The sequence below is a fragment of the Ipomoea triloba genome, chromosome 4 (genome assembly GCF_003576645.1).
Source record: "Ipomoea triloba cultivar NCNSP0323 chromosome 4, ASM357664v1".
NCBI lineage: Eukaryota > Viridiplantae > Streptophyta > Magnoliopsida > Solanales > Convolvulaceae > Ipomoea > Ipomoea triloba.
Genome location: NC_044919.1, coordinates 32,886,526 through 32,910,025, shown reverse-complemented (window position 1 = coordinate 32,910,025; position 23,500 = coordinate 32,886,526). Strand labels below are relative to the sequence as shown.

Here is a 23,500-nt window from a genome sequence, read left to right as displayed (position 1 = left end):
TTGGCAATAATCACAGAGCGACTAAAATCATTTCATATGAATCATGCATGAAACATAAAACGCAGAACAGCTAAGTTGACCGAGGAACCTTATCACAATTAAAGAACCAAAAACGTTTGAACTGAAAGGGACATCCACAGACTTACCTGGTTCTTTATTGAGACATTGAGCTGATCAAGCAAATTATCACTAATAAAATTTCTTTCATTTACACTACCCACACTGCACATATAATAATAGCAATAAGAACGAAATTAATGATAATGAAAGCACCTGGTAGTCATCATCATCGACTAAATTCTTGAGAGAGACGTCCTGGATCTGCCTCTATGTGATTCCTTTCACACAAATGCAAATGGCATCCGTTTATTAAATGAAATATGTTCATACTACACCAGCCTAGCTACCACCACTCAAGCTCATCAGTCCAATAACCTACTTGGAACAACAAAGAAATCACAGCTTTAATGAGTCAAAATTTCAGAAATTGTTTAATTATAAATGTTCAATGGACTGACCAATAACCCAACTGTGTGAATTATATATCTGCAATTAAATGATATCACCATTTAACAGTTCTCAACAACCCCAAAATTAACAATTATATATTGTAGAATTGTACCTAGACCTCTAAATGCTTCTGGTTGACCATGATGAACTAACCTCCATAATTGACTGAGAAACAAACAAATCGTTCGGACAACTGAAGCAAACTGCAGTATAGAATGTTTTCCTCATAGGCTCATCCAAAAATGGATATTTGATTATGGGCAGTGTTCACATACTAGTCATGACAAACATTAGGTCCAAAAGGGTTAGCTTAGCTCTGGACTTATCCCTAGATTTGGGGAACTCTCCCAATGCACAAGGTTCAAACCTAATTAATAGAAATGAACAAAATAGCTGAGGGTTCCAAAAAATACAAAAGAGAAACAGATTTATAATTTGTAGATCTGTAAATACCTGCCTCCAACAATGGTGAATCTAGCACATTTTGACTACTCCTGAACATTCAACTTATCAACCAAGAACTATGAAACACAGATTTTCAAGATACCCTCTTTTCACTAGCTTGGATAAACTTAAATAATTGGAAATGTAACATTGAGTTACCAAGATAAAATCAAGAATATAGTCATAACTTATGAGTTTCAGTCGTAGCTTTCTATTTGTCCTAAAAGTAGACCCAAAAACAAAATACCCATGGTAAATGCTCCATAGATTTTTTAGAGAACTCTATAATCCCATTGAACAAAGTTAAATTTCAACATCAAGGAGTAATTACATGTGCTGGGCTCTATAGAAGTCTCTCTCTCTCTATATATATATATGTGTGTGTGTGTGTGTGTGTGTGTGTGTGTGTAGACACACACACAACTTCAGCAAGCTGGGCTCATGAGATAAAATATATCCAATTGCTGAATTGATGTACAATAAATGAATCAATGCTTTTATGACTAAGGAAAGGCACTGACATATACACCAAATAAGTATTTTTAGTAAAATTTTAGTAAATGCATGATAAAGGGCTTGAAGTAATCAATGAATCACCATCTTGACTTTGTCCAAGGAAATAATTAATAACTAATAGCATGGTGCAATTGCATTTGCCATCAATTTATACAGAAGAGCAATAGATTGACATGCCAACATAAGTTTCTGAATTGATGTCATGATGTGTACCTGTTTACCAACTGAGTGGCTGACATAGGAAGAGATTTTCATAGAAACTCACAGTTACATACTAATAGATCAGGCTTTATAGGATAGAAAAACCATTAAGGTTTGATTCCACAACATTAGTTCTCTGTCAAGGCTTGTGCATTAATTTGTACAGTTCAAGTCCTCCTCTGTGGCACCCTGGCATTTTATTTCCCATGCTCTCCAAATCACTCTGATACAAAGAACAGTTCATGAATGAATATTAACAATCCAATAGAGGGAAGACAACATGGCAGGGGAGAAAAAAGAGAAACATGAGCATATTTGTTGTTGTTGTATTAGTTGTTATTATTAACACAATATTAATTTAGATCAAGAGAACTAAGCACTAAAGTGTAGTTCCTTGTCAAGTACAAGTACTCAAATTAACATCAATTAGAAATGGTGAACATGGCATTAAGTTTTTTTTTTTTTTTTTTTAAGGGAAAATTGCATTTTTGGTCCTTCAGTTATACCTGTGGAACAAACTTAGTCCTTGAGTTGTACGCACGACCATCTTTAACCCCTAAGTTATGTACGAAGTGGCAATTTTAGTCCCTTGGGGACAATTTCCACCACCAATTTGTCACTTAATAAAGTGGCTGATTTGGTCCTACAAGGACTAAAATCGTCACTCCATGTATAACTTAAGGGTTAAAAATGATCACGCATATAACTCAGGAACTGAGTCTGTACCATGGGTATAAGTGTATAACTAGAGGACAAAAAATACAATTTTCCCCCCCAAAAAAAAGGATTTAAAAAGAAGCTTTTAAACCAAGTTATAGTTAATGAACTTCAATCACAATGTCTATAATGAGCTTCATTTCCAGTTAGTATTCTTGTATCCAAAAGATGACTTCCTATGCTGGTGTTGTTACCCAGAAGGTGGAATTGCAAACATCTTACTAAAGTTCTACTAGTAGAACAAGCTAAATATGCCATCAAATGTGTATATTGGTTAATAGAGATAAAATAACATCAGAATTTGAGATGCCAAATGAAACACAATTAAAAGGAGATGCATAGATTAACCATTGAAACAGCCTGCAGTTGGGTTGATTCAAAACTGTCTTCTGCATTACAATATAGATGCTGAATTTCCTTTGACTGAAGATTGCATTTTATGAAGAAAAAAGCAGTTGGTCTAACATTCAACACCCTTCGTGATACACCAATAAAGACAGGACTGAACTGCAATCAGAGAAAAATGCATCAGGGACCACTGAAGTTGGAACTTATAACAGCAATCTTGCATGAAAAGTTGCAAAAAAGTATTTTTAGTATGCAGATCTCACAGTCTCCCTACAATAGGAGCATGCAATAAATGTTTCCATAATCGAAACAGAGATCCTTTAATAATTTAATAATCGATTGATCACTAAGTCCATCCATGGCCAGATATCCAGAATTAATTTCCAATTACCTAACAAAGTAAAAATAAAAAGCCAATTTCTTAAAAGCAAGTTTTTGCACTACTGAAATTGGAAAACAGAATACTTATATTATTCTAAAATTAATTTTCATATCCTCTCTATAATTGGAAATATCAATACTTCCCACCCAATTTCCAGTGAAGTTTTAATTCTGCCAAGGTTAGAGAGGCAATTACAAGAAATTAGGTAAATTCTAAGTTGTTATCACCAATAACTGCTGAGGAGCAGGGTAGATTAACACTTGCCTAGGCGGAAGGCATTTATTCAAGGGACACAAGACAGCATCAGGCTTATCACTAATGCATAAGATATAACTTCTTTTCTTAAGTGGGACAAAAAGCCCCTTTTTGTTTAAGACGGTGATGATTACAACTCAACCACAAAGATTATAACTGATGAATGCCCAGCAATTACAATTACTAAAGCCTCAAGTACAATTAAAGTCTTATGCAATACTCCAAATTAAATTGGGATCAAACACCCTAAATGCGGAGGGATAACGTTCAACTCCCATCAATGTTCCAGGTGGGAGTTGAACCCATGAGCTCTCCAAGTGGAGAGGTCATGGGACCTCCACAACCTTTTTGCAATTAGGACAAAGGCCTCATTAGCATAAAAGGGCCTAACATATAGGCACAGTAACATATATAAACAGACACTAGAAAAAATACAAGTGAACAAATTTTAACCAAAAACAGAGTTCTGGCAAGTAAAAATAATGGAACAGCATTTAAAAGGGAGAGAGTGTGGGTGTGTGCGTGCAAAATGAGTTTCCATAATCCACATACAAGATTCACTGCAGGCACTCCTGTTTCTTCTACAACTTCACGGACAATGCTATCAAACATTTCTTGAGAAACCTTCCTGTTAAATATATCACTGTGATTCAGGTCCATATCACTCTTATGGCATGTCACTCCAACCTCATTGGGCTGTTAAATTGCAAAGTACACCTAATCAACCAACAAATATTTGGAGAGCATAGATAAAGCATAGAGAGTGTAGCTAATCTAAGTATCTAACTAGAAGAAGTGAAGAACCCTATAATACCCAGTGCAATTGAGGATTTCCAAGTACAGCATAACACTGAAAAGCCTTTAATCAACTGTGACTGACAAAGTCAATATTTATTGTCTAGCAAATAATTAGATATGGACACCCTTTATAGAGTTAACTCATGAAGAGCGCAGGTACAAGAAACGTGAATGAAATAGAGAACACAAATTCTAAATTAATACGAATAACCATTATTCCAATCCTAAGAGAAATTCTACTACTCAAATTGTTAGTAATGTGCAAGTGGAAAACTACATCAAAATAACTACCAGTAACTATTTTTTGTGGTTACGACTGTCTCACATAGCAAATTGGAATGGCAGCATAGGGAGGACAAAGAAAACCATGTGGGAGGACTGAGGAGAATAGAAGATGGCATGTGAAATAAGTGAATGTCCAGATTCTCCTTAATTTGACAATGCTTTGGAAATTGAGTCCAATATTTTATCTTAGCCACATGGCAAGGGCTGCAGATTCACAGAACATGCATATAAGAGTGTGAGATTCTAAAGTTTATCCTGCAACTAATTCTTTATGACACTAGAAAATCTTATATACCTCTGGATGGCCTCCAGGGAAAACAAGATATCCTGGAAATTCTCCCACCCTATTACTTCTTCTAAGCACAAGTATCTTGTTGTCAGATGTCTCAACAATTGCACCATTGCCAAGAGGACTTGATGTATGCTGACACTGCTTGCAGTCATCTAATGTGAAGGAAGGAATTGTTTTGAGCACATAACTGGATTATATACTTAATAATTATGTCATTCAGAAAAACAAATCATGTGGCATAGGAATGCCACATATATGCATATATCCATCAAAACTGGAAATTATAAATTTGATGCTATTGGGCACTTATGCAATACAGAGATAGAAACAGCAGACTGTTGAAGAAACAAACAACATGAATTTTATTCAGTTTCTACCTTCAGATTGAACAAGAAATCTTTCCCACAAAGGACTCAAGTTGGTGCCCACAAATGTCCTGCATAAAAAGGTCATATTCAGTATAAGAGGATAAGTTCTTTCAAAGTTTCATGATTTTAATGTTGTCCAAGGAAAAGTTGCAGAGAAACATTGTAACATGAAGCTGACCAGTGAAATAACTGTTACAAGTAAAATGCATCCACTTAGACTGAAATAGAGCAATGTAATCCACTTTTACCCTTCTCAAAGAGTACCTCCCCCAAAAAAATACAATTATAAGCTTGCAGCATCCCCACACCCCAACCCCAATATTTATTTACTTGAGAGATACAAAGGGAATGTTAAAGGGGCAGTGAATAAATTGAGGGAAGAGACAAATGAGAACCTATAATCCGTCAGACCAAGATGAAGGGAAACATGGGGCTCTTGCTGAGAATCATTCATGGAATTGAAAGTGAATCCTCCATACTGAAACAATAAATTGTTTTTTTGTAAAGAAAAATAAGGTTTACAAATCATTGAATTGTACACATCCTGTTAAGAATTTTAATAGATCATTCAGGATGCCAAAGTCTTTTAGTCACCATCTCTACTACTCTCCTAGAAATCATTGCAATTGCAAAGATAAAAAAAAAAAAACAGTGGGGATCTAGATGACATCATAATGTTTGGTTAAATATAAAAAATGAGAACTGATCAAACAAATCATCAGCATTTCCTAAATTGCAGGATTTGCAACCAATGGAAGAGAGAAGTGGCATACCCTAAACTTTAGACCATTGAACAATGACGGGCTTTGTTGAACTCTTTGGTCCCATATCTAACAAAAAAACACACACACACTCCAGTAAGAGTTAGAAATCATAATGTGTCAGTAGGACAAAAAGTTTCAGTATGCTTGTACAAAAAAAGAACATAAATGAACTATACTTATGATGAGCGGCAGAATATAAAAGATTATACTTTGCATACTCAATGAGATAAATCAATCATCTTACATTTGTTGCAATAAAAGAGGCAATGGAATTCAAAATTGTGCTTATATTCACAAAATATTCAAGCAAAGAGAAGAAAATTATAACCTCAGAAATGGAACTTTCCAATGCAGGATCTGGATGCAGAATCCTATCGTAAGCTTGATCGAAAGCCACTGACATCTTTAATCATTCAAAATCAAAATCAATATACAAAATTATTCTTCTAACAAAGAACATAAATGCAAACACTTATTAAGCTATACCTGAGCAGGGGAGATACCGGAGGGGCACGAGAGCAGAAGCTTGAATTCGTGACTTTCGATGTTCTTCTCCATTATATTGAGAATTTACACTCTCTCCTCTAAGCTGTTAGATCAAATTTCTGATTAAAATAGAAATACTCCGCTCCGTAGAAATTTGAAGAAGACGAATGCAATTTTAGATATGGCAGACTGGCAGTTGATTGAGAGAGCAACTGATGCACCAAACAAGTATGAAGTACCACTCCGTTTTTAATTATAAGCCCAAAACCTTTTCTGAGAAAAAGAAGCCCAAAGCCTATTTTTTGACAAATTTTACTACGGACCATGGTCCAATACTCCAATGTTACATTGTAGCGTGTGAATCAATGCATGAATTTTATTTTATAGACACACTAGGTACATTATAGTAACTCTAGATTAAAGCATCATTTTAGTTACACTTATTGTCTTAGTTAGTCTGTTATTGAGTTTCATTTTATACATACAATAAGTTCGTTATAACAACACTAAAGTACTCTGTATCATTTTAATTCTAAAACACATTTAGTTGGCAATCTACATACTTGTATAAGTTATGCTATTCAATTTCATTTTATACATACAATAGGTTCATTATAGCAACATTAAAATATTATTTTAATTTTACTATAAATTCATTTAACAATATACATATATGTTTGAATTCTGCTATTCAGTTTCATTTTATAAATACAACAGATTCATTATAGCAACAATAAAGTATTATTTTAATTATGCTACAAATTTATTTCACAATGCAGATGTTTGTGGTTTATCACCATGGTATGCAGAATTGTGTGGGACTCCATAACCTCCATTTTTGATGTAGTTAAATGGGCTAGCATTCTACCAACTTTATTAAAATCGATTAAACAAGTCAAGTTTACTGGTAACAAAAAGTTACTAGTAAAATTACAGCCACTGATAATAAAATCGCCACCACCAAGTCGACTGGGCTGGTTACCTTCTTCCGATAACCAGTTCAGTCACCTTCTTGAAGAGAAAGGCGACTGATGTGATCGGCAACCCGACATGGTCACCTTCTACACGAAGAATGGCGATCGGTGACCATTCGCTAGTCGCCAATTTTATTATAAAAAATTTCTATTAACCTGTTATTTCATGTGGCTAACTGATTATTGTGTCAAAATACACCAAAATGATAAGTTGAACTATTTAATTGTATCTTTTGAAAGTTCAATGGCCTAATTAATTTATCATGTAAAATTCAAGGGTCTATTTGACACTTTTTTCAAATTTATATATAAATATGTGCACTATATAATTTTATAATAAATTTTATCAATTGAACGTTCATGGATTTAAATTTTATTACAAATTAATCCAATAAAATCAAATATTAAAGTATATATAAATTTATATTCGTACTATGTGGTACTTCTTAACATTAAAAACATTATCCACTATTTAAATACGAGTATAGGGGAGAAAAGGACCAAACTCATTGTCGAAAAGTCAATTTTGGTTGCTTTCTTCATGTATTGGACGATCAATGGGGAAAAAAAACAAACAAAACAAAACAAAAATATGTTGTGACCTGTATCTGGACAAATTATAAGTGGATGGTCTATATTGTAAGGTAAATTATTGATACATGTTTATTTTTTGAAAATATACATGTTTATTTTTAATATATTACATGTCATTTTTTTTAAGGTAAAACCTTAATTTATTAAATCATAATTCAAGCAGTTTACAAAATAAGAAGGAGGAATGTCAAATCATTCATCGCAACCTGACAAAGAAAAGGCCTCCCTCGCAACAGTGTAGTAAATATTATACCTAAACATATTAAACCTATTAAAAATGAATATGCAATATTATACACTAAAAATGAACATACATTATACAAAAAATTAAATGAACATGTATGACATTATTGGCTTCTCGATCTTGCAATTCAACATGGACCATAACAATTGTATGTTGTATTTGTGGGTAGTTACATTGTAATTAATTTTACATTTCTTAGAATTAATTATGTCATGCAAAAACTCTCATTGTTTTAATCAACCGTCAATAATTTTTCTTAACATACATTGAATCTTTGCAACAAGCTATCACTTTCTTGATCACTATTGTTCATGTAGATCAAACAATAATCACTTATTAATTGGTTTGATTAGAATAACTACAGTTATTCATTTGATCTCAGCTGCACAAATTTATTGTTGATGAGAATTAATTTGTCTGGTTGGTACAATATAATCCTAACAGGTAGGCTTAGAAATCTTGGAAGCTAGATGCAATATTTGGAAAATATATCATTAATATGAGCGAACATTAATAGATTGGTTGGATGCAATATTTCAAATTTCAATTTTTGGAAGTTTTATGAGCGAAAAAAATATATCATTAATATGAGCGAATATTAATAAGTTGGTTGGATTGACAAGTCTAAAATCGTCCTTTCCTGACATTGTCTTAATTGCCCAAGTTGAATTGGCAAGCTGGCTTTACGTACAAAATAAATACACATGCCCAAGCTAGGGCAGAATATGTTCCTTCAGTAGGGTTAAGTGTTTCCTAATATATGTACCAACCAAAGAGTAATATAATTATGATTTATTTAGTAGATACACATCGCGGTATTTATTGGTACACATTAATTAACTTTCTTTTTTATATAGATGTTTTATCCTTAGATCACGTTTTCATTTGGAAAGCATTTGTCTAACCTCAATCATATCGAATTCTAATAAAAGTTTTGATAGTCACATTTTATCTTGATTCGTTCAATAATGAATAAAATTTCACTTTCCAAACTTATCATCTTATATATAACCTTTTAGCCCATCACAAACATCATAAGCTAGCCATGATATATAGCTTACAACTCAATCGTCAAACTAAATGCGATACACTCCTTACAAACAACTTGCCATGGCTCCTTCAAATTGTCCACAAACATTATCGTCGACATTAATCTTAATGAAGTTAACAAGGCTTACAACATCCAATTCAATGATATATATTAGAGTATTAGACCACTTCACAAAAGGACTCCCAACTTGCCCTAATTATTCCTAATGAACTCGTTGTAGACATACATAGGAGGTAAATCAAACTAAATTAGTTTCGAGACTCAATATCACATTATACACTTCTATGCTCTTCTCGAACCCCTACATTTTCGTTAGAAGCAAATCTTAAGTGAAATTTTTATCCACTAAACCAATATCCCGAAGGTTTTCTTGGTTATTCACACAGCCGCAAACATCATTAGCGAACGACATAACACTCCTAGAGCACCCTCGGCCGGGTTGGGCTGAACGAGTTGCTGCAGCGCGATGCGGCGAGCATTGCATCTAGTAAAAGTCGTTAGCTTCTTATCTTTGGGACCGCATGTCCCTCCCTTTCACCAAAAAAAAATAAAAAAAAAATAAAAAAATTAGCGAACAACATATATTGCAGGCTGGGGGCCGGATGCCATGTTCACGGCACCATAAATGGGATGCTTTAGCACAATCACGCACTGCATGCATGCACTGCTATTTCAACCACCCCTCCCCTCCCCACCCCCCACCTAAAACAAACAATAATATTCATTAAATTTCGGCTCTCAACTAGGGTTCGGAGAAAGTAGGAACGGATAAGGTTATACTCTGAGCAAATCTGATCTCCACAAGAAAACTTCCACTCTATCTACTAGTCCAAGGCAAAATCCAAAAGTTTGTTTTTTATTTTTTTGGGATACATTAGTTTTTCCCAACTTAAGCAGTTACGTACATACACTAGATTAATGGGATTTGAGTCTTCCAATGACCCACATGTCTTCGATGGGAATCGAATCGCTATATATTGAAAATTTTAACTAAAATGACAATTTTGAGTGGTTATTTTGTAGTGTAAATATATGTGAGGTTCACGTCTGATTTGGGTCGGATTAAAGTATATTTACACTCTTCATAGTGAAACAAAGAAATTGATATATTGTACACTCAAAATGAGTAATAGGTGAATAATAAATTAATTCTCAAAATAGACCTATTTTAGAGAAGTGAAAATTTTTGTTAAGCACCTTTCGGTGCTGTGAGATTTACTCTTCGGTGGTATTAGTATATTAGCACTAATCGGTGCTAATTAAAGCAAAGAGCCGTTTGGTGCTTTATTTCACCATTTAGTGCTTAATTAAGCACCTTGTGGTGCTTTAAGAGTAAATGTCTTACTTGCCGGGGTGTGGGCGGTCTTTGGGGGGGATTCAACCTTTTTAAGAGAAAATAAGAGTAAATGTCTAGCCAAGGATCTTGTGGTCCAGTGGCATCAAACTTTTTTTTTTATACGGGAGGTGGTGGGTTCGAGCCTCAGTGGAGGCAGATTTTTGTGCGATACTGCATTGTAATAGAGTCAGTAGTATTCAAAAAAGAGTAAATGTCTACTTACGAGTACTTCTTTCATAGCACCTTTTTGGTGCTTTTTATAACACTTATGAGAGGTGCAAGATTTTAACCTTTTAGATGTGAGTGAAAGGTTGTGACTTCTCGGTTAATTCCGAAAGGTCTAAGAAGTTAATTTACTTCTAGAATCGTATGAGCTTTTCGGGTACTCAGGTATTTCGAAATAAGTTATTAATTGGTTGGTACGAATTAATTATATAATTAATTTAGTAACTATTGATATTATTTTAATAATAAGTATGACCATTTCAAACGTTATAATTCGATTATTAAATTGGATTTGTGTCATACTAAATGCTAAGATTTATTACATCCCCTATATATACCTTGTGCGTGGGCAAAATTTTACAAGGATTGAAAAATCATTTTTCTACTCATACGCAGGGCCGGTTTTTTGATTTGCGAGGCCCTGTGCGAGTAACTAAGTGAGGCTCTATCAAAGCATAAATAAACTGCGAATTGAAGAAAAATTGCAAAAAGAAAAATGCAAAAAATTTAATTTTGGGTCAATATAATCGCAAATACATATACTAACTATTATGTCAGGACTGGACTAGGGGCCCTGTGCGGTTGCACATCTTGCACGCCCTAAAATCCGGCCCTGCTCATACGTTGTCTTCTTTCTCTCCTAAAATCCGATCCTTTGCCCATTCATTCCATATATTTATTTATTTTGTAAAATTGACTTTTTCGCCCAACATGAATATGATGTTCTACCATCTTAACATCACATTTATTGACTTATTTTTCATGGTATTTCGATATGACACTTATTTTGACCATATATAGGATAGAATAATAAATTAAATCCACTCCAACTTTTATTTTACATTTATAATCACCATATATCTCACACTTATAACCAGGCCAGTGAGGCCACTATCATCAATCAATACACTATAATAAAATTGAAAAGTGGGGGAAAAAACAATCGAAATAAAATTTTGGAAGAGAGAGAAAATAAAATCAGGGGAGGCGATAGTAATCTGGGAGAGAAAAGCTGGCAGGATCTGCATTATGAACCCATCCATATTTGTCCAAGAAAGGGTTGATTAGGGTTTGTGGTGGGTAGCTATCAATGCAATCTTTCCAGACATTTGCGTCTTCCAAATCTCGAACCACTTCCCATACACAACTGTTGCACTTGAACCCGGCCCCGAAGCTAATCATGAACACATTATCGCCTTTCTTAAGCCTCTTCTTGGCTTCCATGTAGGCCAGCACGTACCAAAGGCTCCCAGCAGAGGTGTTCCCGAATCTGTGGAGGGTCATTCTGGCCGGCTCGAGATCGTGTTCGCTCAGGTTGAGGCTCTGCCCGATGCCGTTGATCACCGCTTTCCCGCCCGTGTGGATGCAGAAGTGGTGGACCCCGGTTTTGAAGTTTATAACCGCCGGGCGTGCTGTTCCGCTTTTTCCGGAGTTTGTTGGGATTTTTTGGAGGAGTGCGTAACGGACGAGCTCCCGGACAGGTAGGATTTTGGGGGCGATTTCTTTGAGATTCTCTAAGAATGCCACGGTGGCGGCTTTTGGGAGGGTTTTGCCGAGGTGGAACCCGAGTTTCCCTAGCTCGTCCTCCTTTTGTATGCAGCAATTATAGGATTCGTCTTTCGCGCCGTGGTGGGTCCGCACTAGGGTTTTCAGCTTGAACATGGCTTTATGGTGTAACGCCGGTTTGTTTGTCAAGAGAATAGCGCAACCGCCGGACCGGAATAAACAGTTAGCGAGAATCATGGACCGGTCATTCCCGGAATACCAGTTAGGACTCAGGCACTCCGAGGTTACAACTAGAGCGGAGAGGTTTTCGCGAGTTTTAAAGATGTTTTCGACGATGTTAATAGATATGAGGCTCGCGCTACACCCCATGCCGGAGAGGTTATAAACCTTGATATCCTCTCTCATTTTGTACCGATTGATAATCCGCGCGGATAACGACGGCACCGAAGCGAGCATGGAGACATTCACCACCAAAACATCAATCTCCGACCCACAAATCCCTTGTCTCTTCAACATCTTCCCAATGCTGTCGTGGAAAAACTCTTCCATCTCCGATATCCCATCCTCGTACGCCGGACACGTTTCCCGGCCTTGGAACACCATCCTCGGCCCGTACGTTTCCTCGCCGATCCCGGAACTCACGATGGCCTTCAACAGGAACTTGTACTCGCTCAACCCAAGATTCTTGTTCCTGAAAACCACCTCCCCACTAAGCTTCGTGCTCAGCATTCGATCGTCGGTCGGCTTGTAGCACTGATAATCAAGAATGTAACACGCTCGGCGCGTCCTTAAATCTATCATCTTCTTCAGGGAGAAGAAGATACAGAGGAGAGGGAGAACGTAGAGTACTAGAACGGAAATAATGGAATCCATGGGAAACCAAGAGAGATGAGGTTATGTTATTGTTGGGTTTTTATGATAAAAATCTTTGTGGATTTATAAGGGGTACTTCATACTTGTGTTATATTATATTAGGTCGTCACTTTCGTGTCATGTTGCATTTTTGACTTTGGGAAAGCCTGCTTGGCTGGCTAATTGGCTCCATGCCTTAAAAGTTTCAACTCCCACCAAGACTGATGGGCTGTACGTACTGTGCATTATGCATGATGATTACTCAAGTTGGCACTTATTTGTGTTATAATGGTGGAAATCATAATTAGACAAATTTCATTTGGAGAATACCTATATGATCTTATAGTACAGATTAGGAAAGTTGAACCAGACATTTAACAAACTTTTTTTTTGAAAACAGACATTTAACAAACTTAATTAAGGATTTAAGGTATCTAGGCTAACAGGCCGGCAACATATATAAGTTTGAATGCGAAAAGACATACATGTGATGATATCCTACATTATATGCATGTGGCATTATATATATATGCATTGATGCAACTGTGCGCTATTAAAGAGGGGGAGAAATCATAATAAGGGTTGTACTACTAGTAACAGAATTATATTGATGTATTTTGAGGGCAATCCCAATCAAGTTGGTTAGGCTGTTGATTTGGTAACCACATGATTACAAGTTCAACTCCTTGTAAGAGCAGTCGACTAATTTACTTTTATCTGGTCTTCTTTTGGTCCTTTGACCGCTAGAGTTACAAGGCGAAATTTGTCAGGTGCACATCTTCGTAGAATCGTTGTGGGTTCCCTCGACATCTAAAAAGGAAGAATTGCTGTATTTTGAGGCGGGAGGCATTTAAGAACCGCGAAGGGCGGTAGATGGAAATCTAGAACACAAATTTATTGAGGATAGTCAAAAACAGGAATACACTGTAAAGGTTATACGAACCTGTGTGTATATATGACTTTAATTATTGTTTTGAGCTGTTAGCTAGCTAGCTAGACTTGGTATATAGGCGCCCATTGGAATTCATCCCAAATAACTAGTAGGTGGAGAGTCTTTTCCTTAACTTGTAGGATTGTCTAATGGTGGACTGTTTTGCACTAGAGACTGAGTACCAAAGAAATTAAGCATTAATATTATCCTCTTCAATATATACAAGATTATTAATTATTATAGCTATATATATTATATATGGACTGGCTGACAGGGATGGCAACGAGGGGGACGTATATTTTCCATTTTCGAAACCCTCCCTCAGCTCATTCCTAGCCCTAGTTAGGGAAAGGAAACCTTTCATTCCTTTATGACCGTAGAAAATTTTTGGAGACAGAATCCAGAATCCCGACCCCAATCAACTCATCATAATCAAATTACCCAACCCAAAATGTCTAGGACTCATCGGTTTGAATCTCTATTGTATCAACTGATGGTGAAAAGAGAATGTGGTCCACGGAGCTTTTCAAAAAATAATCAATTTGCACACGGATAGAAACTTGACATCACTTGATAAAAAGATAATATGGTCCATGCAATGTATTGAGACGTATTGAACATCATATACATATCATATATCAATAATAAATGTGCATCCCAACTATCAAGTTATGTTGTTAATTGAGACGTAACCATCATTCAATTTTCTCAACAAGAACAACTGAAATGTCAAATATGCAAATAGTCTTCATAAAAAATAGAACACAAATATACAATTACAATATGGCATCAAGTTACTCCCTCATGGGAGATTGTGGGTTCAAGCATCCTTAGGCAATATTGACTCTTTGTACTTCATAGGTTGAGAAAGTAGTTATGAAACAGATATTGCATTGTAATAGAGTTAGTAGTATTAAAAAAAATAACAACTACTACAATTCTACAACACTAACACAATGGAAAAATGCAAAAACTTGTGTGAGACTGTCTCATGAGTCTCAGTTCGTGAGACAGGTCAGATCTTTGATTAATGAGATCAAAGATTCGACCCCTTAATCAGAGATACGATCTGTCTCACGAATATAAAAGTTAGTTAGTTCACATTATTATAATAATGATTATTATACTATATTGTACGCTTGTTGATTGTTGGAGAGAAAAAAATTCTACCCTTGCGGCTCAAATCGATTTGTACATATCCATTTCAACACCTAACTAAATCAACGGTTTTAATTACCCCACTTGGCTACCTTCTTCTACTTTTTTTCTTTTTTTTTTCTTTTCTTTTTAATATTTACCCGGCATGACAAATCTTAGACTTTGGTCTTTTTTTCTAAACTTTACCCCTGTGACCAACTGAACCGTCTATACGGACAATTTTTTTTTCAACTTAGATAATTTCCACCCCACCCCTAAAATCAAAGTCACTGCGGAGATAAATCACGAGTCGCATCATCTTATCGGTCAGATCATAATTTTCATGTGTGCAAAAGAGATCCAATACAAACCTTCCAACATCATTGAACATTTTTCCCATATATGTTTTCGATGGGATTCGAACTCTCACACTATCACATCCCGTTATAACGTTTAAATCAGTTGACAAACCAACTATATTAGGTCCTTGGGGCCCCACTTATTGGCTACTCTTGTCGAAAGAGACTGAAGACTTCTAATTTTATATGTATTAGAAATTGCTATAACAAAGTACAATTATTAGTACAAAATCAACCATTGATCATTCCCAATGGAGGAGGTTCCATGATTTATCTTCCGCATCAGTCTTCAGGATAGAAACGGTGAAGGACCCTTAAGTTTAGAGTTTAAACTTACCAAAGGATAAAATAAGTAGTTATTGCTAGGAAAACATAGCATGCAATTAGTGACTCCATCTAAGACTAGCTCTGATAATGATTTTTGGTAAAGTCGTGGTTCTAACTTTCATTAATACCATAAACTTATTATTTTGAACTTGCTCCGAGTGGCATGAGCATCCGTGTCTTGTAAAGAAAAATTATTGTTATATTATTGTTAGTTATTGAATCACAATCTTTATTAATTTTATGATTGATTGGTCAAAGATTGGACCAACATAAACATATATACAATATAAAAATTATAAAGAGGGCTCGATCAAGAGATGAAAAAATAATGTAGATTGTTGTTTCAAAGTATTTATTGCTTGTACTTTTTCTTTTATTTTTCAGAACTTTATACTTACTAGGGAAGCATGCAAAAGAAATTAGTTTCCTAAGGATCTAAGGTACAAATTATGTAAATTTACACTTCTCATAACTCTTGTCTAGCCTTCTTGGATTTTAAAACACCAACAAAAATATAATAAGATAGATTACTATAAAATAATTGCTATTCATTTTTTTAAGGTAAATAAATAAATGCCGAGTACAATGTAACTAGAGGCCATGTGGGATTATGACAGGCATCGAGTTCAACCATTGTGTTGCCCCGATAGATATATTATCTTTCTTTTTTTTTTTTTTTTTTTTAGTACAAGATAGATATATTATCTAATTTGTCTTTGTTCAAAACTAAGTTTTCTAGCAAGAAAAATGTCAAATCATCATGCTTTCTAACAAGAAAAATGTGTTAATAAGTCTTTAAACTTAGTCACGTCAAAGAGGGATGTTAAATGATTTTTTTTAAACGTGGTAAAAAGAAGTATTTTAAATTACCTTAATTAGATTATTCGTTGGACTAATAACTAACACTGTACAAGGATCATCACTTTAACATTTTGTATTTAACTGCACCCGTGTTTTATTTTGTTCAGAAAGAAGAATTCACATGTATTAAAAATCATTAGGGTAACCTTAGTCGAGTAGGTCGGACAGTTAATTTGATAATTGCAAGATTTTAAATTTGAGCTACATAGTAACCTTTTCAATTTGAGTGTTAGCTAAGGTCACAAAACTACTCTCTTCACCCACATTTAGATAGGTGTTGCAATCTCTAAGAATGGTTTTTGGTAAGAGCTTTTACTACAAGCAAAGTCATGTTTCCACAATTACGGTAAGGGCAACATTATGCTTCACGCCATTCTAACTTGAATTGGCCCATAGACCTTCAACCATTGAAGGACCATTCCCAAATGGCCATTTTGGGTCGAGACCAAAGACCCAATTAAGATGGGTCGAGGGGGGCCTGGCCTTCTCGGACTTATCCAATAGCCTTATATATTTATTACCTTGGATCAACTCTTTCAATCTGTATTCAACATTCTAGCCATCAATTTCATACACACTAATTCTAACAAATTGTTTTAATCGAACCCTTAAAAATATAATCTAAACACCAACAAAAATCTATACATTTTAGGTCAAGACAATCGAATGCTGAATACTACTGGCAAATTATGCTATGGACTCGAGCAACTTTGCCGACGATGACAGACCTGAGCCCCATGAATAATTGTTGAAATATTATTACAAATTTGTATAATATGATATATTTGATAAAATGGTTGAATTTTACTTTGTTATAATGTGTTTTATTAAAAGATAAAAAATAATTTTATCAAGATAGTGTAGGTAACACAATTTAACAAGACTATTTACACTCATATGGCTTTGTTAATTACACGAGTATAAATAACAGAAGCTTAGCAAACTCTCTTTTCTTTTCTTTTCTTTTCTTTTTTTCTCGCCACTTTCTTCTTTCTCCTCGCCTATTTTCTTCCTCCATCTTTCTTTTGTAGAGACATTTTGATCTTTATACTTATTATTTATTATAATTTCAAACTTAACTATACAATAAAATGAATATTCCTAACAATTTCTTTTTCATCTCCCAGACAATAAATTTAATTTTTATAATCACTTTATTTCATGAAATTTAAATTTTATTCCTCAAACAGTCGTAAATGAAAATCATGTACTATAAAGGCAATCATGAGCTATAAATTAAAGGCTCATGTGGTCTCCCACGGCTACCGTGCTAATCATTCAAAGCATATATAAGGGCTTTAAATGTGATGGACGCTAGTCTAATCCTCCCTAGCTTCTACGGGCTTGGCTTGGTATCATGCCACATCCTTTTTTTTTTTTTTAACAAGCTTATAAAGCAATATATATATATTTTACTTGTGTAGCGACATTATTTTGCAAGTCCTATCCTAGCCTTAAAATGGACCATAATCCATAGTATAACAATTGTTATCTAATATACTATCTATATTTCTACTGATAAAAACGATTTCATATATATTCAACCCATTGATAAAATCTAAACGTATTAAGTTATTTACATGAAATATCACATCAATTTGAATATTACATTAAGTAATAAATAAATTAAATAATAAACAACATTAACATAACAGCAACAAGTTAAAAAATTTTGGCAATATAGCAATACCTAGACAAACATGTCAACATTTAATGTGGTTTAGGCTTAAAAAACCACCTTTCAGTGTATAATTGTTGGGATTGAATTAACAAGGCATTGACTTGGTTAAGCTAAACTACCTTACTAATTTCGTCAACTTTTGGAAGATGCAAAAGGCCGAGTTTGAAATTGTTAGAAGTTAGACCACCTAATCTTGGTAGATCCTTACTTGTCTGTTATATGAAATAATAATACTTACTCACCCTTAAATAGTAATTATGTAATTTTCTCCTGTCTTAAGAAATAATAAACAATAATACTCCGTAATGATTAAAGAAATGATCACGACAGAATGGTGTCCCACTTACATCAAAAGCTTCATTCGTTTAGCATTTCTTTTGTGACTTAATTTGTCGTATTTTATCATTGCGTTACGCACTATGGGGGTCGCTTTCGTTTAACCTTTTGCATGCAAAATGGCAGCTAACGTAGCTAGTAGTGGAAGTGTGGAACCAGACATTATTGGCGTTAATGATTAGTTTAATGTTGAAGTTATCTTAATTATTTAGCATGCATTATCCCCAATGAATAATATAATATAAAGTAAAAGGAAAGCCAGTTATAACTGTATCTACATTCGTAAATAAATAAATAATTAATTAATTAATATTTTATTTTTTTAATACAACGTTGCAAATTTGATGTCTTTAATGCATTGCCTCTATTGTTTGTCCTACAGTGTACACAAGATACTATTGGTCGGTTGCTTTGGATAAAAGCGTCATCGGCCGCGTAACGGCGATGTTGACGGTGACGGCGATGAAGCGCCGTTTGAAGCTTTGCTCCCGCCTGAAATACTCAATCCGTGAAAAAGGTCAGAGAGGTAATTTTGCAAATCGTCAGGGGTAAATCTGACCACTGATTCCGCGCCACGGAATCTGCTAAGATGCTCCTCGTACAAATCTCGGTAACCCGGAACTATTCGGTTTGCGAGGGAAATCTTCACTTGGTCGCGTAGCTTCGGGTCGGGTATGACCCACGAGCTCTGTCTCCGGTAGGCCTCCTCGAAACCGGAGTTGAATTTCGTAAAGCAGTCATTTGCTTCCGCCGGAGAAATGTCGGCGGTTGGAATCTCCGGGAATGACGCCAGCACCTTATCCCAGCCCATCCTCTCGTAGTTCGCCGCGTACTGTTTCACCTTCCCTTCGTGGGTCGAGATCCAACCCGACCCGAGAATGAGGTTCAGGTTCGATTGTCGGACCTTGGAAACGACGTAGTTTAGGTTGTTGGCTAAGAACAGGTACGATAACGGCACGTCCTTGTACATCTGTGCCTTGCCGTCGAGTTTGCAGAGGAGGAGGAGAACGAGCCACGCGAACCGCTCGGAGACGGCGGAGGCGCCGGAATCGTCGTCGTCGGGGTGAGGAGTCGAGAAGTAGGCCTCCGGCAACGGCGAGTTCGTCGACAACGGCCAGTCCGCGACGATTTCGGAAACCTCGCCGCTGTAATCGGCGAGGAAAACGAGGTAATTCATCACGTACCGAGTTAACGGATGAACAGCGCCACCTGGCGGCGGTTTCGAGGAATCTTTCTGAACCGCCGTCTCAAACTCCGTAAGCATCGCTCTAACGGCTTCTCCGAGCTTTAGGAGTGACATCACCGCCTGTGACCTCACCGCGGATGTGGAAGTGAAGTCGAAAATGGATTCAATTTCCGGCCATAGCTCCGAAACCGCCTCGTAAAGATCCAAAAAACGGAACATTTTCTCGACGGATAGCTTCTTATATTTCCCAACGGATTCCGCGAATCCCAGCACCGACATCGCGGCGTCTTTTGAGATTGCCGTAAAACACGACTCTTTGATATCCTCGGAAGCCGCGAAAACCTCGCTGCAGAGAATCCTCTCTCCGAGGAAGAGAGTTGTCACCGCGATTTTCACCGCAGACAGCCAATTCTTAGCTCTCTCGTCCAATGTTTCCCAATCCATTTTCTGAATCTGGGAAGTGCTCGAGTTTTCTATTCCCAGATAATACAGAGTCTCATCCACGATGGATTTCCGGATTATGGTGTAAATCTTCATGCACTCTTTTCCGTACCCAGCTCCGATCATGCATTCCGCGACGGCTTTCAAATCCGCAACCGCCGCGTCGGGAACTCTCCCCGTTCGGCCAACTGTCTCTTCATCTTCCTCGGAAACATTATCGTCTCCCAAATCTGAAACACTGGATTTCGCCGATGATGTTCCGGAAAACCTGGTCGAAGGATCCAGAAAGTACCGATTTCCGGATAAAATAGTGTAGAACTCTTTCTGAAGCCTCTTCATGGCGATTTGCATCAAGTTATGAGCTGTAACGAGGTGCTCAGAGCTCGAATTCTCCAGGGCCACTAGTTGCATAGAATGCTGCAAGTCGTTGACGCAGCTCAGAAACTCCATAGCCTCTACCCGATTATCCCGGAAAAGGTAGGAGATTCTCTCGTACGTCGCCGATTCCTCGAGGTCCCATTTCCGGATCATTGGTTCTACGGTGGCAATCGTTTCTTTCATGAGCGTTTCGGAAAACGAACTGCGAGGAGGAGACGGCGATTTTGACGGGAAACTCAGAGGGGATCCAGGCTTGGATGATGATGAGAAAAACCCACCTCCCATTTTCTGTTCTTTACCTACAAATCTACAATTAAATCCTCTCAAAATCAAATCTTTTTTCAGAGTATTGATTTGAAGAAAGAAATTAAAGGAGAAAGCAAAGACTGTGTTTTTAGAAGTAGTTAGACAATGTCGGTACGAGAACGGAGACAGAGAATGGGGTATTTAAGGATTGGGCGACATAGTGAGCAGTGAATTGAACGCGGTTGCCATTTTTTTTTATTGCGATTCTCGTTTTCAATTCCATATTTGCTCGTTCAAACGGGAATTTCCATGGCCCTTAGACCTTGGTTGAGTTTTTTGTAAGTATCCTGGGAATAGGGCACGTAATAACGACAAGGACAAGGTTATTTAATGTTGAGTGTGAGCGTGTGACCTTTACTTTACGTTGTGAAGGAAAATCTACGGAAATATGTGAGTGGGGGCACGGCTGCTTTCTGTTTGGTTAAGGTTTCACAGCTTAATTAGTCCGAATGTTCGATGCAGCTGTTATCTTATGTTGCAATTTTGATTTTTTTTCTGCCAATTGCTTTGAATACACCGTCCTATCTATATGTAGGTATATCCGTATATGTGTACTACTCCACAAGGCCGGTCCCTAGAGCAAATGCAGAGGTAAATCGTGAGTGGTGCAATCAGTCTAACGATCATATCATAGCTTTCATAAGCACATACATAAAGGATCCAATTATTTAATTTTTTATAATATTAAGTTTAGCATTAATATATACGTAGTAAAATTTATATTCCAACATGTCATCTCGATTACTATTCTAAATGATTGGTCATAGACTCATAGGTTGAAACAGATACTACTTGTAAGAATCATGTGTATTTAAAAAAATATATAAAATTTATATATTAAAATACTATTAAACACAAAAAAATATTAAAGAAAATAAACAAAGAAAAAAGAGTTGTTTGATAAATAAACAGTAAACATGAAAAGTACAATGAGACATAAATAAGGACTATATATATAATTAACTAAGGCCCTGTTTGGTAAATAATCAGCCTATCAGCCAATTTTGGCTTATTTGATCACTATTAGTTGTTTGGTTAATAAGCTTTTTGTAACTCCAAAATGCTAAAATTCAAAAGGCTACTCAAAGCAGCCTTTTCAATTAGCTTTTTGAGAAAAGAAATTATACCAAATAGCTATCAGCTAACAGCCAATTTATCAAACAACTTTCTACAATCAGCTAATATTATCAACAAATCATACCTTCTAACTCAATCAGCTAACATCCATTTACCAAACAGGGCCTAAATCAAAATTAAAAACATTTATTATAATAACTTTTCATAATAATTAATTTTATACAATATATATTTTGTAACAAAATATATTGTAATAACACTCTTTAAAACATTAAACTTTTCTTCTCTCAAAACATTAAACTTATTTGATAGGATGATGTCCCACTTGTTTGGAAGATAATAGATGATTCAGGTCACGAGATCAATCACCAATACTAATATGATCAATATTCACAATTACAGCACAACTATCTACAATAGATAATCATTATTTTGTGATGAATGCTCGGAAACCTCAATTATCCTAAAATGAATAGCCATTATCACACCATCACTAATCAATTATTAGACTACCATGATTCCATGAATATTTTCTCCAACTATAAAGCAAGTATATGACCAAAGAGAAAATGAACCAAACAAGTCCGTACGGACTTAACTCACTGGTTCACTAGACAATATTTATAAGAAGATAGAGATCAATGTTCAAAATTCGACAATAGCAATGTGAGGATTAATATATACCCAAATGACTCCCTTGTGCTTGCTCACATACATTTAACTATGTTTGCTAAGTTACCGTGAATCCGTGATACCCAAAGTTAGGAGTAACATCATAGTTTTACAAGTTCTCATTGTATATGCATCCTCACTCCTCAAAATATAATGAATCTTAGCTTTGCTTGGCAAAAAAGGCTAATGATTTTCATCATCTTAGCTTTTAGGTTAAAAAACGTGCAGTGTCATATTTACTTTGGTTTATATAATTCCAACAAATGTATGTCAAATTATGAACACCACCCTTAATTAGTTGACTTATTAGCTCAATCAGTATTAAGTTTTTGGTTCTTAATTTTTGATTATTTAATCCAAAGTCCCTAATTTAATATTCCTGCCCGCAAGTATCTGACTTTAATTTTCAGATTAAACAAAATTCATATTTAAACGGGTGATTATATATTTTATTTTATGATAAGAGCACTAAGGCCAAGGAGAGATCTTGATATATATACATATAACACATAGGGCTTGTTTGGTAATCATCAGATCTGTTAAAATTTGATAGATTTGAGTTTTGACTAACTATTGTGCTTTAATCAAATCAAAATTTTAAAATAATTATTTGATAAACAACAAATTCAATTGGCATTTTGAGCCAAAATCATCAAAATA

The 23,500-nt window shown here is 35.6% G+C and overlaps 3 protein-coding genes across 4 annotated transcripts; all 3 read right to left on the bottom strand.

Annotated features, from left to right (window-relative positions):
* On the bottom strand, positions 1–6,574 carry LOC116015177 (nudix hydrolase 9). 2 transcript variants are annotated; one of them, XR_004097562.1, is made up of 10 exons: positions 6,367–6,574; positions 6,209–6,283; positions 5,890–5,946; positions 5,512–5,594; positions 5,126–5,184; positions 4,752–4,900; positions 3,926–4,069; positions 2,737–2,895; positions 1,684–1,894; positions 1–435 (listed from the first exon to the last, which is right to left on the bottom strand). XR_004097562.1 is itself a non-coding variant. In XM_031255205.1 (9 exons), the coding sequence occupies exons 1-9, from the start codon at positions 6,436–6,438 to the stop codon at positions 1,811–1,813; spliced, it is 882 nt and encodes a 293-aa protein (XP_031111065.1). In that variant the 5' UTR covers positions 6,439–6,574; the 3' UTR covers positions 1,544–1,810. The 2 variants fall into 2 exon arrangements, 1 of the variants encoding a protein (XP_031111065.1); XM_031255205.1 differs by lacking the exon at positions 1–435 and having other exon boundaries at positions 1,544–1,894.
* Positions 6,575–11,595: 5,021 nt separating this feature from the next.
* LOC116016612 (3-ketoacyl-CoA synthase 12-like) lies at positions 11,596–13,385 on the bottom strand. The gene has a single exon (XM_031256959.1). It carries the CDS (start codon positions 13,167–13,169, stop codon positions 11,769–11,771), a length of 1,401 nt encoding a protein of 466 aa, XP_031112819.1. The 5' UTR covers positions 13,170–13,385; the 3' UTR covers positions 11,596–11,768.
* Positions 13,386–19,055: 5,670 nt separating this feature from the next.
* On the bottom strand, positions 19,056–21,345 carry LOC116016611 (exocyst complex component EXO70H1). The gene has a single exon (XM_031256958.1). The coding sequence runs from the start codon at positions 21,068–21,070 to the stop codon at positions 19,205–19,207; it is 1,866 nt and encodes a 621-aa protein (XP_031112818.1). The 5' UTR covers positions 21,071–21,345; the 3' UTR covers positions 19,056–19,204.
* Between the last annotated feature and the right edge of the window lie 2,155 nt (positions 21,346–23,500).